Below are 16,036 nucleotides of genomic sequence, written 5' to 3' on the forward strand. Positions count from 1 at the left end.
TATCTCGCTCGAAATTACATTTCTGTTCAATAAAGATGAATTCAGGATTGAATTATCTTTTGGATTATTCGACTTTCGAAGGAACTTTCTTTAGTTAGGATAGACAGGCTACGCTAACCGTCTGTGTATCTTGCGACGTTCGGAGGAACATCTAATGATTCGAGGCTGATCGACGCTGACCGAGACAGATTGTGAAAATGGCCGCTGCAATGTTACTTCAAAGGGAATTAAAGACTTTAAAGCAAAGACGCTCAACTGCAAAGGGACTATTGACAAGAAAGGGAAATGAGATTCAGATACTGTTGGACTGTACTGATTCAAAGGAAAAGTTGGAAAGGATTACCAAATTAGGTGACGATTTAGGTAGGATTTTCACAAATTTTCTTGCATGCCATAATGCATATCATAGTCTTCTTTACAGTGCAGAAGATATTGCCGAGTCAAGGTTGTATTGCGATGGGGTAGCGCGTTTCATGAAGCGACGCCTAGAAGGAATATCTTCTTGGTCTGAGGCTTTAACGGAAAGGTTCTTGGAAAAGGCGGCCAGTAGTGTCAGTTCAGATGTAAGCTCACTAGATACAATTAGCGCAGACGATTCAGTTTCAAATGTAGCTTGTAAGCACAGGTCTGTTAGTAGCCGTAGCGGCAGCCACAGGTCCAGTGTTTCCATGGCCCAGATGCGGGCAGCAGCCAAGTGTGCCGCGTATGAAGTAGAGGCATCGCTATTGTCGGAGAGACAAGCTGTTGCCAAGAAAGAGCTTGAAATGTCACAACAGCGGGAAGAGTTGGAAATGAAGGCCAAATTAGCACATGCTCAGGCAAAGGAAAGAGCATTTAAATCAAGTAGAAGTCCTGTAGCGTCCGAGAAGGTGGGCGTTTCCAGGAATGGTGGTCCCAATGTGTTAAAGACAAATGACACTAGATTGGATCCAACGCGACCTGAATTTCAACCAGGCCGTGTCCTTGGAAATATGACTAACTATGCCAACTATCAATCTACCCCAATGGCACCGGAAAGTGTGCCACCTGTCAACACCAGTTACTTTACACCATTTCCAGGAAGCAATGTGATGAGCAACCAGCCAACAGTAAGTAATATGAGTAGCCCTACATTTCCCGACGCTCTTATGGAGGTTTTGCAGCAAGGGCAACAGCAGCAAAGGATGTTATTAAATACACTGCAGTTGCCTAAGGTAGATCTGATGACCTTTGACGGGGATCCTCTTAGGTATTGGCTGTTTATAAGGGCATTCGAAAACTCTGTTGACCGTGACCTCATTGACGACAGTGTCAAGCTAAGTAGGCTTCTGCGATACTGTACAGGAAAGGCAAGGCAGGTGATTGAGTGTTGCGCAGTAAAGGATCCGGCAGAGGGTTACACACTCGCAAGAAAACTATTAAAGGACCGGTTTGGTAGTGACTTTGTGGTTAGTCAGGCCTGGGTCAATCGAATTGTCAACAGGAGGCAAGCCAAGGATCCAGAAGCAATGAGGGATCTAGCTGATGACTTGAAGAACTGCGTTGAAACGTTGACCGCCATGAAACAGTTGGATCGCATAACGAACGATTCGTACTTGGTGCAGATTGTGGAGAGGTTGCCACTGTATCTCCAGAATAGATGGAAGAGAGTGGTCTATAAGATCCGGCACAGCAAGGACGATGGCTCAAGAAACCCAGGAGTAAAGGATCTCCTGCAGTTTATCTCTGAGGCTGCTGAAGAAGAAAATGATCCGGTGTTTGGCAAGAGTGGTGCTAAAGAGCCCAAGGTAGAATCTCACCAGAAGTCAGATAACAAGCCAAAGCCCACGTTCAGTATCCAGACAGATAAAGGAGACCAAGGCTCTAGCAGTGACAAGCCCAGGGCACCCAAATGCCTGGTATGCCAAGGCCCTCATTATGTGACGGCCTGTGAAATCTTCAAGAAGATGACGCAAAATGAGAGATGGGTTAACATCAGAGACAACAAGGTCTGCAAGAATTGTTTGAGTGGATCACATTTTGCTTCGAACTGCACAAGACCGCCCGCATGTAAGGCTCCGGGCTGCGGAAAGAAGCACAGCACGTTCCTTCATTTAGATGGCGCTCCAGCACCCAAGCCTCAGGCACAAGGCCACAATGTTGAAGAAAAGAAGACAGATGTAAAGTCAGCTAAACCCGCAGGGAACAATGCCATTAGCTTGTCGACTGGGGCCGGTAACAAGCGGATTGCGTCGCCGATGATTCCGGTAAAGGTCAAGGGTATTGGAGGGAGTGAAGAAGTTGTAACCTATGCTATGTTAGATAACTGTTCTACTGCCACACTGTGCACTGAAAGCCTGGCGACCAAACTCGGACTAAAAGGTAAAACGACAGTGACAGAATTGACAACGATAGAAAGGAAAGATAGTCGGTTTGAGACCACGATTTATGGGTTGGAAGTAACTGACCTTGATGGTAAGGAGGTCATTACTCTTCCCCACGTTTTCTCCAAGACTAGCCTCAATCTTAGGCCCAATGACATAAAACCTACAGATTTAAATGACTGGCCTCACCTACAATGACTGGATATCCTGACGGTAGATACTGACAAGGTAGACCTGCTCATAGGACAGGACGTGTCGGAGGCCTTGGTTCCACTGGAGGTCAAGAGTCATAATTACGATCCCCGAGGGGTGCCGTACGCTGTAAGGACAACCCTGGGATGGACCCTAAACGGACCATTTGAGGAAAATGAGAGGACTGATGGACACAGCTGTCACTTTGTAAACAATGACACAAGTCTACAGCGACAGGTTGAGCAATTTTGGAAGCTCGACAATCTAGGTGATGGGACTGGCCTATCGATGGATGACAGAAAGGTGATTGACCTTTGGGATAGGACAGCAGTGTTACATGATGGACATTATACTTTGCCCATACCGTTCAAACAAAGGCCCCCAAATTTACCTGACAACTATACTATGGCAAAGAAAAGGTTGGAAAGCCTAGGAAGAAGACTTCAGAAGGATGCTACGCTGCATGAAAAGTACAACACCGAGATCAAGGTCCCGCTGGAAGAAGGTTATGCAGAAGTGGTGCCAGACGAGGAAATGGGCAGGAAGGATGGAATGGTATGGTACCTTCCTCACCATCCCGTATTGAACCCAAAGAAGCCTGGCAAAACAAGAATTGTCTTCGACTGTGCTGCCAAACACAGAGGAACGTCACTGAATGATAATGTGCTACAAGGTCCCGACTTGACAAATAAGTTGATTGGAGTGCTGTTGCGGTTCCGCCAAGAGAAAGTAGGGTTTACGTCAGATGTAAAGGCAATGTTTAATCAGGTCAGGGTTGAAAAGGACCATAGGGACGTGCTCCGCTTTCTGTATTTTGATGAGGGTGACATGACAAAGGCTCCAATTCATTACAGAATGCGAACTCACATATTTGGTGGGGTCTGGAGCCCCAGTGCCGCAAACTATGCATTGAAGAAAACTGCAGCTGACAATGCTTCAGACTTCCCTCCAGAGACGGCCGAAACGGTAAATAGGTCAATGTACGTGGACGATGTCCTTGGAAGTAAGCCGAATGACCCTGAAGCAATTGTGCTGTCGACCAACCTCCGTGAACTGCTAAAAAGAGGAGGAATGGATGTCGTCAAGTGGGCCAGTAACAGCCGCGTTCTCTTGAAAGCCATCCCAAATTCTGATTTGGCCAAGGAGATGAAGGACCTAGATTTAGACAGTGATGGTCTACCCATGGAACGAGCGCTGGGAATGGTTTGGGATGTAGAGCTGGATACCTTCAGACCATGTATTACCACACAAGACCGCCCGATGACAAAACGGGGTGTGCTCAGCATCCTGAGTTCGGTGTATGATCCACTGGGACTGGTCAATCCATTTGTGTTGAAAGCGAGGACCATATTCCAGGATCTGTGCAGAGAAGGGTTAGGATGGGATGATGAAATGTCCGAAGATCAACAGCAGCAATGGAATAGGTGGCGTGAGGATTTACCAAAGCTTGAAAACTTCTCTGTGCCCCGATGTCTACGTTCAGAGGATCTGGACAAAATAGTACATAGCCAGCTGCACCATTTTTCGGATGCATCAGAAGGAGGTCTTGGCGCAACAAGCTATCTCAGACAGGAAGACGTTAATGGACGTGTTCACTGCGCACTAGTTATGACCAAGGCAAAGCTAACCCCATTAAAGACCACAACTATCCCAAGGCTCGAACTGACTGCAGCTGTCGAAGCAGTGAAACTAGACAAACTGTTGCGTAGCGAACTTGAGATTCCTCTTTGCGAGTCTATTTTCTGGACGGACAGTATGATTGTACTATATTACATAAGGAATGAGGCAAAGAGATACCAAACATTCGTTGCAAACAGGGTGGCTAAGATCCATGAGAACACTGTGCCCACACAATGGAGGCATGTACCAACTGATCAGAATCCAGCAGATGACGTATCACGAGGTATGACAGCTGATGAACTGATTGGAAATGACCGGTGGAAACACGGACCCGAATTCCTGAAGAAACCAGAGACGGACTGGCCAAACCAGCCAATTATTGATAAACACCTGACTGAAGGAATTGAGGTCAAACCCGAGGTGAAGGTTTATGCAACTGGTGAGATTCCAGATCAAGGACACCAGGCTATCAGCAGGATAATAAATCACTATTCCTCTTGGTATAGGCTCAAGAAGGGGATGGCATGGTTGCTGCGACTGAAGAAGGTGCTGCGTCAGAAGGTCAGGAATAAGGGTAATCCAGTGCAAGGACCCTCAACCTCTCCTTGTGGTGGTCTTACTGTGAATGAGCTTTGGGAAGCCGAGCAGGAAGTGCTCAAATTCGTGCAAAGGAAGGCGTTTGATAATGTCCAGTCCAAGACCGGCAAGCTAAGAAAGTTGAACCCAGTGCTGGATGACAATGGAGTCCTGCGCGTGGGTGGTCGTCTGGGAAATTCCAACCTGCCTGATCAGACGAAACACCAGATCATATTGCCTAAGAAAGGTCACGTGGTCGACCTGATAGTTCAATATTTCCACAATTTGACGGGCCATTCCGGATCAGAAAGGGTGCTGACAGAAATCCGACAGAAGTATTGGATCATCAAGGGAAGACTCGCAATAAGAAGAAACATCACCAGATGTATGCGCTGTCGAAAAAGAAATGCTCAACCAATGACCCAACAAATGGTAGACTTGCCTACTGACCGAGTGGCTCCCCCTAGAGCAGCCTTCAGTCACGTAGGATTGGACTACTTTGGCCCGTATCATGTCAAACGAGGCCGGTGCTTGGTAAAGCGATATGGATGCATTTTTACCTGCCTCACAACCAGGGCCATACACATTGAAGTGGCAGAGAGTTTAACCACATATTCGTTCATCAACGCCCTGCAGAGATTTGTAAGTAGACGAGGGACACCAATCAGGATCCGGTCCGATAATGGCACGAACTTTGTGGGGGCACAGAAAGAGTTGAGGAGAGCCATTCGCGAATTGAATCTTGGCCGAGTTGAAGAATACATGCGTCAAAGAGAGATCACCTGGGTATTCAATCCACCTGCAGCATCCCACATGGGGGGTGTATGGGAGAGGCAGATCAGGTCTGTTAGGAAAGTATTAGACGGCATAATAAAACAACAGAACCTGACAGATGAGACTCTTAACACAATGATGTGCCTGGTTGAAGCCATAATAAATGGAAGACCCTTGACAAAGCTGTTGGATGACCCAGATGACTTACAACCTATCACACCAAACCATTTGCTGCTACTGCGCCCGGGATCATGCCGACCTCCTGGACTATTTGATGAAACAGATCTGTACAGAAGAAAATGGAAGCAAGTGCAGTATCTCGCTGACCTGTTTTGGCGTAGGTGGACAAAGGAATATCTGACTGCCCTGCAAGAACGACAGAAATGGTGTCACGCAAGTCAAAACCTGAAACCAGATGACCTGGTTCTGATTGTAGATGACAATGCTCACAGGAATTCCTGGATGTTGGGACGAGTAATGGAGACGTATCCTGGAAAGGATGGCTGGGTGAGGTCAGCCAAAATCAAAACACAGCATAATGAGCTGATAAGACCTGTCACCAAGCTGTGTTTACTTGAGTCGTCTGTTGATATCTAGTGAGCTTCGTGAACTGACACAGACACTGAAATTACAGGATGTTCTTTTTGGTGTTGCGTGTTAAAGTTTGGCACGTGCGACCTTGTCTCATACAACCATTGATTGCTCATCCATGATATGTATTACGGTATGCATGTAGGCCCATATTAGGCTGGATTATTAATAGGTTTCTAATAGGATTGTTTTTAAGGGATTTTGTCTCTTATTTAGGTTTAATTATCAGGTAAATGCTGGACTAGGACGCATTTATGGGGCCGGAATGTTACGGACAAAATCAATGTAGGCCTATACCACACTTCTTCTTACTTGTTGACGTAAAATTCTAGCATCTTTCTTTGGGATGGTCGTCAACCACGTTGTCAACAGGAACTTTCTGACAAAGTTAATTAACGTTATTCTCTTTGAAACTCTGGTAACTGGTAAAGCTAGGACAAATGAAATGGCCAGGGCCATTGTGCTCACCTCATGTGGAGGAAAGATGGATAAAGAGCATGGTATTGTGTCATGTAGTGTTAGGTTTGATGTAGGTCCAAGCAATTACAATTTCCCCAAAATGGCCAATTTACAGTACATTCGACCTCTGTGACCTTGAAAAGTAGGTCAAATCAAAGAAGACCTGGCTGACACATTGAATGGTTGTTAGAATTAGATGTACCTATGATATAAAATTGGTGCCAATCGGGCAAGTCATTACTAGGAATAATGGCATTTTGAAGAATTTAGGATTTGGCCCCCTCCCTGGAGGCCAAACGGCAAATCAGATCGCACCAAACTTCGGTACCTGAGATCACCTGACCAAGGGGTACATGTGTACTTAATTTGTGATCAATAGTCATTGCAGTTAAGAAACGTGCCATAGTTACAGCTTGACAATGAATTTATGCCATTTGACCTCTGTGACCTTGACAAGAAGGTCAAATTAAAAACCTGTGTGACATATACTGTATGGTGGTTAGATGTACCCATGATATCAAATCGGTGGCAATCGGGCAAGAAGTTAAGGAATAATCACATTTTTAAGGTTTTTGGATTTTGCCCCCTGGTGGTCAAGTGGTGAATCATATTGGACCAAACTTTGGTCCCTGAGATCACCTGACTAAGGGGTAAATGTGTACCAAATTTGGTATCAATAGTCATTGCAGTTTAGAAACGTGCCATAGTTACATCCTAATGGCCAATTTACACCATTTGACCTCTGTGACCTTGAAAAGGAGGTCAAATCAAAAACCCGGAGGATATATGATGCACCTTTGCTAGAAGTACCTACCATATTTTTTTCAAAATTTCCCGACTACTATTAAGGGAGATATTGCATATTTTCACTTTTAACGTTTGGCCCCCTGGTGGCCAAACCATAAAATGAATCGGACCGAAACTTGGTCTCCAAGGTGTCATTACATAAGGGTACATGTGTACCAAGTTTTAACTCAATAGCTCTAACAGTTACAAAACGTGCCCTGCTAACGGACGACGGACGACGACGACGCCGACGACGACGACGACGACGACGACGACGGACGACGGACGCGACGGTATGGGATAAGCTCACCTCTGCTAAGCAGGATGTAGTCTCCTTTTAAGTAGGACAGGCGTCCACGGTGTGGTCCCGCTCGGCAGTGAGATATCAGAAGCCAAGAAAGCAACATCACGATAATTATAAGAACTCAAAGTCAAACTATTTTCAATATGATTTTCAATACTATTTCAGAGACATTTTAGAGTCCCCAGCTTTGTAAGTTTGATTCTGGTTGTCGATTTATATCAATTTCTCATGTCTTATATCTTTAGGTAAAATTAGCATTAGGCTTATTTCAATGATTATTAATTACAGATTGAATCGTCGCCGCTGCCGCTGCTGACACCAGCTCAGATGAACTACCTTTCACCATCATGAATGCTAAAGCTACATGTATCACGAAAGATCTGAAGAATTACAATGAATAAAGGCCTGTTTCGTACAAAGGGACATTTCTTCTTAAATCTGATCATAGTTTGGAATATCTCGCTCGAAATTACAACACATTTCACCCCGCTGTAGGGGAGAGTGGGGCACGTTGTACATGTGGGTACATTGGACGACCTTCATTATTTTCGTTACAGCTGCTGCATTATATCCCATTTTTTTCCTGAAGAGACATCTATTGTTCAGCCCTTTCACTAAATGTTTTGGGGGATGATGGATCAAGTTGGAAGCATTTTATGGTAAGTTTTCTGTTTTTTAATGGCTTAAGTAACTTTTTGCAAGTTCACTTGTTACGGTAATCCTCCTAAAGTTATGAGGATCCAATAAATCAAGTTATTTCTTCATAACCTATCATGAGTTGTGCACAATTTGAAATTGTCAATTTTGGTGACGCTTCTCATTCCTTGTGTATTATGCATGGGAAGCTAAAATGTTACTCTGGGGCAGGTTGGACCACTTCGGTCAGGTGGACCAATCTGCCCCATCAGTACATAACCATCGAAATCCAGCAAATCAAATGAAGCATGACATAATAGACTGTTGTTAGGTCTGCCCGATTGTGAGGTTTCTCACCTACAGAAGGCAAAAAACTCAGCTGCAAGATTGCTCACCAAAACTAGAAAAAGGGAGGACATTACTCCAATCCTGCAGCAACTGCACTGGCTCCCTGTGAAACAGCGCATACATTATAAGGCACTTCTTTTCATTCATAACTCGCTGCACAAAGAAAATAGCCCATCATATTTACGGGACATTTTCAATGTCAACAAACCAGGTCGTTCCCTACGCTCTTCGGACGATCCCTGGCTGCCAGCTATTCCACGTTCCAAGGAGGACCAATCAATTTCCGTTCTGGGCCCAAGACTTTGAAACGATTTGCCTGTAGATATGTGCTGTCTCACATCAACTGAACTTTCTAAGAAAAAAATTAAAAACGCACCTTTCTTAAATGTTCAATCTGATGCCATCTATTGTTTTATCAAATATTCTACTATCTTAAATTTGTCACTGTTTTTAATAATTTTATAATTTTTCCTTCCTGCACATGTACAGTGCTTAGAAAATGTCTTTTTTACATTAATGTAGCACCTAAATATAATAAATTATTTTTATTATTATTTTATAATTATTACATGTTCAACTGACAGTGGTGATGAATGATCTTTTGATAGCGATTCCGAATAGTATTTATGGTAGGCCTATATGATTTTTCTTAGGCGGATGATTTGATATTGTCGACTCCAATGATAAACTCTTTAAAAAGCATGTTAAGGGTATCAAAAATGTTTTCTTTGAGATATATGATAACTTTAAATGCGATAAAAAGTAAGTTTCTTGTCTTTTGACAAGGTGTCGACAGAAACGTCCATTTAACGGTTGACGGTGTGGTTCTTCAAGCTAGTAGGTGCGAAAAAGCATCTAGGAATCCCGTTTGGGCTGGATGCAGATGCAGCCAGGGTTGAAAGCTGTATTAATGAATTGTGTAGGGGAACAAATAGCCTTTTAGCTCAGTTTAGTCATGCGAACACGGATGTGAGATATTTGCTGTTTAAGCGCTACAGCATGCCACTCTACGTGTGACGGTCAGAGGTTGATGTGTGGCGTAGCGCATTTTAAGTTTGGCGCGTCAGGTTGTTTTCGCGCCCTATTCTCCAGGAGCATGTGCATTTGCCATTTCCGCCCACCGCAGTAGACACTATTTTTATACTTGTTCCGACAATTTTGAATTATAACATGCCTTAGTACAACAATGATGGAAAGATAAGGCCGGGATAGAGGTAATTAAGGAATAACAAATGTATAGACTTATTAGGTTGCACTGTTACAGTTACTGTGACAGTTCTGGGCCTTTTTGGTTGGCCCTACAAGAGTGTTTTAGCTGACAGCGTTTCAGTGCGAGTGGCGTACATGTGTGTAAAGTGAGAGTTTATCAATAGACGGCGCCACCGTGTTAGTGAAGGGTATTTTTAGCTGATGAAACTATTGTCCAAGTTAATGAAGTTTCAAAGCCCTTCTATGTCTTTACTGATGTTATAAAATGATACCAGCTTAGTACTACTGCTAATAGTAAAATGTATGTCTTCTATCCTCGGCAAGAGACAATGTCACAACCTGTCATTGATGAGAGACAAGGTCACAATCTGTCTCTTCTAACCACTGCATTTCAACTGTGTCTTCAGTGTTGGTCCTTTCTGTCTTTTCAGTTTTTACACGATCTTTGGAATTTTGTAAGAGATTACCAACAAAGATTTAAACGACACATTACGACTTTATTACTTTCACTCAATGAAACAGCAGCAACTGCCACAGTAAAAACTCTCCCGCATAGTAATAGTATACATATACAACGATGGCTACGAACGCATATGACGCCGGATTCGACGCATTGTTAGCGGCGGCAGAATTAGAGAAGAGAGAGAACGACAAATTCCTCGCCGAAATGGAAAGTCGCCATCGTGAGCGCCAGAGGTTATCCACACCAAGAATGGACCGCCCGAGATCGCTGTTCCGGGAACATGTGGACTCTGATTTAATTTCTCTTTCTCCAAAAAGTAAGGACAATGAAACAGATTCAGGTTTGGCTGACGCCCTCCGCATGTTGGCTCAAGCTATCACCAAGCAACAGGATGGATTGCCAAAGAAAGAGCCTCAAGTATTCTCTGGTAACCTGTTTGACTACCCTGCCTGGAGAAGTTCCTTCAAGGTCTTGGTGACCGATCATTATCCGGAGGTGACAGATAAGTGCTACTATCTGTGTAAGTACACCGATGGAGAGGCAAAGAAATGCATTGATAGACTGGGAAGATTTTTCAAAAATGTGTCTATTTTAGCTGAATGAGGCATTTTTGAGGAAAAGCAGTTCACATACTTTTTCTGGAGCAGTTTTTCATGCTGAACACGATGAGGGGTGTGAACACGTGAAATTTTTCCGTTTAAGGGGTCAAAATAAGGGTCAAAGGTCATCAAGTGCAAATGTCCCTTTTTTCAAGAAATTATTCAGTCCTCCACGCTACATCCACTGATACCATCAAAACACCAAATAATCAACCATAAGGCCATAGGAATGAAAGTATTAGAATACCGTCCTGATGATCCAGAAAATTGATGAGGCTTTTTTTCATTATTCATTATTCATTATTTTTTTGAAAATGTAATAACCAAGCAAAATGTCCGAGTAGTTTGTAAAGATAATGTATTTTATTGAAAGTATTAAAGCACATATGAAAGATAATATATTTTTAGACATGTCAGAGTAATATTTGCCATGCTGCAGCACGGATGGTTTATACGAGAGTACAACAGTGCTAACAAAAAAGACAAGTGAAGGCAAATTGTTGATATTGTCCCACATTGACCACTTGATTTAGAGTCCTCTCTTCCTAATAGGGTCCTTCTGGCAATCATCACATTGAGGGTACACATCATCATCATCATCCACTCCCTCCAGGTTTTCACCACAAAAGATACAAATTGGTTCATAACCACATGAGTAGTACAATTTTTCAATATGATCTCCACAGTCAAGATCTTTTATGTACACATCTAGGCCCTTGGGCAGATTGATGTCGCCTGAAAAATGATATAAAATACATGTCAAGATGGCATGGTACTCAGTATCAAAGAACAGCTGGAAGTAGTTGCTCGAGAAAAAGAGAAATCAAGTTGATATCAGCAGCAGGCTTATTTCAACTTTTTCAAAGTCCAGTTTATTAAAATGGTTTGCAAATTTTGAACTCCCTGAATAGAACACCACAGGTGAACTCAACATCCTCAAGGATTTCTTCCAGCTGACGTTTCTTTGCAGGCTGAAGCTTCTTTTTCGCAAATACAAGTCTCCACTTGTCACATTCAGAGCACTGCACCATGACATCTGCATTCCTCACATGCTGGACAGATGGTGAAAATGGAATGGCCTTGCGGGCTGTCTTGGTTCTAGTTTCTTTACTTGGTCGGTTCTGAAAAGGAAGATAGAAGAGATTGAAATATGTCGACTCTGAAGGCACTGTCACTTCATCCATACATGTACATGTAATACCTTGATCCCCAAATCAATATGAATACCATACCTCTTTGGTGACTGTCTTGTACACATCCACAAAGGGACGATAATGCCCATCTCCTGCAAGTACTGGGAAGGGCAAGTTCCCTACCTCCTTACTACGTTCATCTCTCAGGGGTCTGAAATAATAAAATACCATACCATCACCATTTATATATCATTTTAATACCACAATATGCAAGTCCAATGTAGCCTGAAACGGAACTGATACATAAATAATAGTGCTAGCATACAGACTGACACACCAAAGCATAGGTAAAGTGCAAGGACAAAGCAGACATGGATACAGCTTGGCAGGGTGCATGCACTCTCCAACCACCTACATGGAGACACTGCACACACCAAAACCATCTTACCTCATAATCTTACACTGAAAATATAAGAGACTTTATGTCAGTATTGAGAACAAATCGGGGCCAAAGACGAGAAGAAATTGAAAGCCTAGGTGTTTGTACCTGCATATGTCACAGTCATCCGCTCCACATTTCTTCACTTGGAAGGTGTAATGACCCTCAATACAACAGTGTTCCATGAATGCTTTCAGCCTATCACAGTTCTTCACTCCCTTGGCAGTCGTATCATTTCGCTGAAAAAAATTGTGACACAGGATTTAATATTTTAGATACCGGTACATTTCGATTCAATAGTGCAATTCTATGAAACTTCTTCAACTCAAGTTTTAAACCATACCTGCAACATTCCATCCACTGTCAAGCACTGTTGCCACAAAGCATCTATAGTAGCCTCACTGGCAGGATCAAACGACTGGAAGGGCTTTTCCTTGAGGGCCAATCGGGCCATTTGATTCTTCAAGATGTCAATCGGAAATGCGAGGGATTCTTCTAACTCCACCTTGAGTTCTTCGGATGGCAGCTTTTCACGCATTTCTTTCACACTACCAGCTCCAGCTGAAAATACAAAAGCTCTACCACATGAACACAGATGGAAAGACTTCCCAGCCTCCAACAAGTATACATTTCAGTAGTGAAGAATGCTGAATAGAAGACAAAAAGACCTTTTACCTATTGCACTTTCAAAATCATCAGACATTTTCCGTCGCATCATTCCAACACCCTGTAGACCAGTGTTCACTATGCTCATGATCCTTTCGACTGGATTGGCCCATGAATTGCTTGGTGCTGTTCTCAGGGCGATGAGGACATCCAGTGTCAGTTCCAGGAAGAGTGCTATCATGGCTAACTTCACTGACATGTAGGTGCACCTGTGGTCCGGCCCACCATCAGTATATATCAGCAACACAGGAGTTGGGTCTGAAAAATTGAACAGACCTTAATATTACCATGATATCAAGTACTCATAGTCATTTGATACTATGTATTGACAGTAGACAGCCCTACAGTACCGGTACACATTTTCAGTGGTCATGGTGTTATCTGAGTCAATTATAAATCTATGAACATACATGTACCCTCTCCTCTTGTCTTCAGAATTTCGGCCAATTCGGCTGCATGGCGGAGTGCCGATGATGGTTTGAAGATGGAGTCTTTGAAGCCAATGTGCACTTTGCCTCTGTAGAAACTGCTGTTGATACTTGTTGGGATGTCAATCTGGAATAGGAAGACAAGTTATCAAGTACATGTACTTCATCCTTGCATAGATAGGGATGACTTTGAGAAGAACACAAAATTTACTCACAATGAAGTTGACTGATGGTGTGATGGTGCACTTGCTGAAATCGTGATCGCCAACAGCCATAACCTGATTTGGGCCAACTATCACTTGCTTTCCTCGTTCTGCTGCAGCCAATGGGTAGGAGGGCTCACCAACTTTGATCTTGTGCTTGTCATCAGCACTCACTAGGGTCGTTATTTCACGATGAAGGATGGCCATCTCCCTCATGTATCGCCAAGCAGCAGCACAGTAATGTGCATCGACATGGTTCACCCTGATCTGGAGAGAGAGGGAAAATATTTTTACCAGGTACCATAGCATAGACAGAAGACACTCAGTGATGACATCTCATATGAAAATTATGTCATAGTGTTATCAATCATGTTCATTGGAGTAAAAGTTTGAAATCTTAATACCTGTCTCTTCTGAACCATCATCTTGATGTTCATTCTCCCCTTGTAGTATTTCGCAGTATTGGCTTGAAGATTGATGGGCTGGAACTGGTATCTCAACCACTTTACTGAGGGTATGTTTGTATCAGCAGGAACCCTTTCCTTCACACGCTGATGGAGATCTTTTAGGGATACAGCTTTTGCAAGATACAACTGTTCTCCATGCCGCCGCTCCTGGCAAGCAACACCGATGTCTTCTGCCAGATATTTCTCCGTAGCTTCGAAGAATTCTCGGAATGTGTCTGGTCTGTTCTCTGGGCCCTGGTGACGAAGATCTACCATTATCCCAGCATCTTCACTGAGCATAGCGAATTTAAACCTTTCATCAATTTCCTGTGAATTTAGATTCACTGGGGCTGAATTGTCTCTAGTCAGTTGGCTGAAGATGGCACGGAGTGCAACTGAATCTGCGACAAACCCAAAGGCTTTGATGAAGTTTTGCTTGGTGATTCTTCTTTCATAAATGGGTACTTCACTTTCTATCTTTGCGATGACCTTAGTACAGAGATCCACTGTTCTGCCAACACCATCTCCATCAAGACCTTTCCAGACAAAGTGGAGGCTGGACTTGGTCCCTCCTTCATGGTGCACATAGTGAAAGCACTTTTCTGCCAACCTCAAGCCACATTCCCTCAGCAACTCTATCATCTCAAACACCCGTCGTCTGTCGCACATTGGTAAGTACTCCCTGATGGATACTGGGGTATACGGTTCGGCCTGTTTCACTTGCCTCTCCAACTCGATCAGGGCATTGTGCAGCTTCCCCTTGTTGGCTGGAAGGATTGTAGTTTTGGTTCTTGTCTCAACTTCAGACCTTGGGGTTTCCCTGCTGACTTTGTTCCTTTTTCTGCTGGTCCTCAGTGTTACACAGAATTGTTCCACCATCTCGACAACTTCCAATACAGCGAGTTTAACTTCAGCCCAGGGCACTTCGTCGAGATAGATCTGTGATTGAATTGCCTCCCTCAATGAAACTGCATGGCTTTCTAACTTGGATTCTGAGAGATTGCCGAGAGTCCTCTTGCGGTGCTTCGACTTCTCGGGAACATTAAATCCGCTGAAGCGTCTCTTGAACAAGTCAGCAATTTTACGAGTTGTACCTATCTCTACCTCCATCTTGGAATACTGCCCATCAACGTAAAAGAGCATATCGGCCAAACGGGTGACAAATGAGATGGCACCACTGTCACAGTTTGTTGGAAACGTACAGTTCTTCTCAGAAAAGTACACAAATATTTCATTTTTCAAACGCTCGGTCATTGTCTTCGGCTCTTGAGTTACCTTTGGGATATCAGTGCCAATGACATCCCTAGCCGCAGCCATCAACACCTGGGAAGCGTTTGGTCTTCTCTCCTGGTCGGACCTTGCATCATCTGGGAGACAATCTTGACAACTTGGATCGTGTTCGAGAGAGAGTGAAAAAAATCTCATTTTGAAAATTTGTACCACACCAACAAGATCTGTGCTGGAATCCCCTTTTACATTCTCCGTCAATGCAAGAGTCGTGCCTGCAACACCTTCCTTCAGAGTGTATTTTCTGCAGTTCTTCAATGAAGACAGTTTGAACTGTGAATGTTTTTGATCCATAATATCTTGAACAAGTTCACCATAGCTGTACGACGCATACTTGTCAATGGCAAGAAACCGCCACACTTCTTTCACTTCATTCCCCACCAAGATTCGGACTGCCACCTGAGAAGTTGTTGCCATGGCTGCTGAAAGTGAAAGAAGAAGGTATCCTGACTAGAATTCATGCATGTGACGTGTGGGGACTGTAGGCCTACGGTAGCTCTCCTACAGTACAGCATGAGTAGGCATGGTAGGTACG

The 16,036-nt window shown here is 43.6% G+C and overlaps 2 protein-coding genes across 2 annotated transcripts; one reads left to right on the forward strand and one right to left on the reverse strand.

Moving 5' to 3' along the window:
• Window positions 1-668: 668 nt before the first annotated feature.
• Window positions 669-6,101, forward strand: LOC135499335 (uncharacterized). The gene is made up of 2 exons (XM_064790079.1): window positions 669-2,433; window positions 2,560-6,101. Exons 1-2 carry the CDS (start codon window positions 669-671, stop codon window positions 6,099-6,101), a joined length of 5,307 nt encoding a protein of 1,768 aa, XP_064646149.1.
• Window positions 6,102-11,774: 5,673 nt separating this feature from the next.
• Window positions 11,775-15,376, reverse strand: LOC135499336 (uncharacterized). The gene is made up of 8 exons (XM_064790080.1): window positions 14,173-15,376; window positions 13,781-14,035; window positions 13,548-13,692; window positions 13,147-13,395; window positions 12,815-13,032; window positions 12,580-12,710; window positions 12,132-12,243; window positions 11,775-12,020 (listed from the first exon to the last, which is right to left on the reverse strand). The coding sequence occupies exons 1-8, from the start codon at window positions 15,355-15,357 to the stop codon at window positions 11,775-11,777; spliced, it is 2,541 nt and encodes an 846-aa protein (XP_064646150.1). The 5' UTR covers window positions 15,358-15,376.
• Window positions 15,377-16,036: the final 660 nt, after the last annotated feature.

This window comes from Lineus longissimus, chromosome 15, assembly GCF_910592395.1.
Source record: "Lineus longissimus chromosome 15, tnLinLong1.2, whole genome shotgun sequence".
Taxonomy (NCBI): domain Eukaryota; kingdom Metazoa; phylum Nemertea; class Pilidiophora; order Heteronemertea; family Lineidae; genus Lineus; species Lineus longissimus.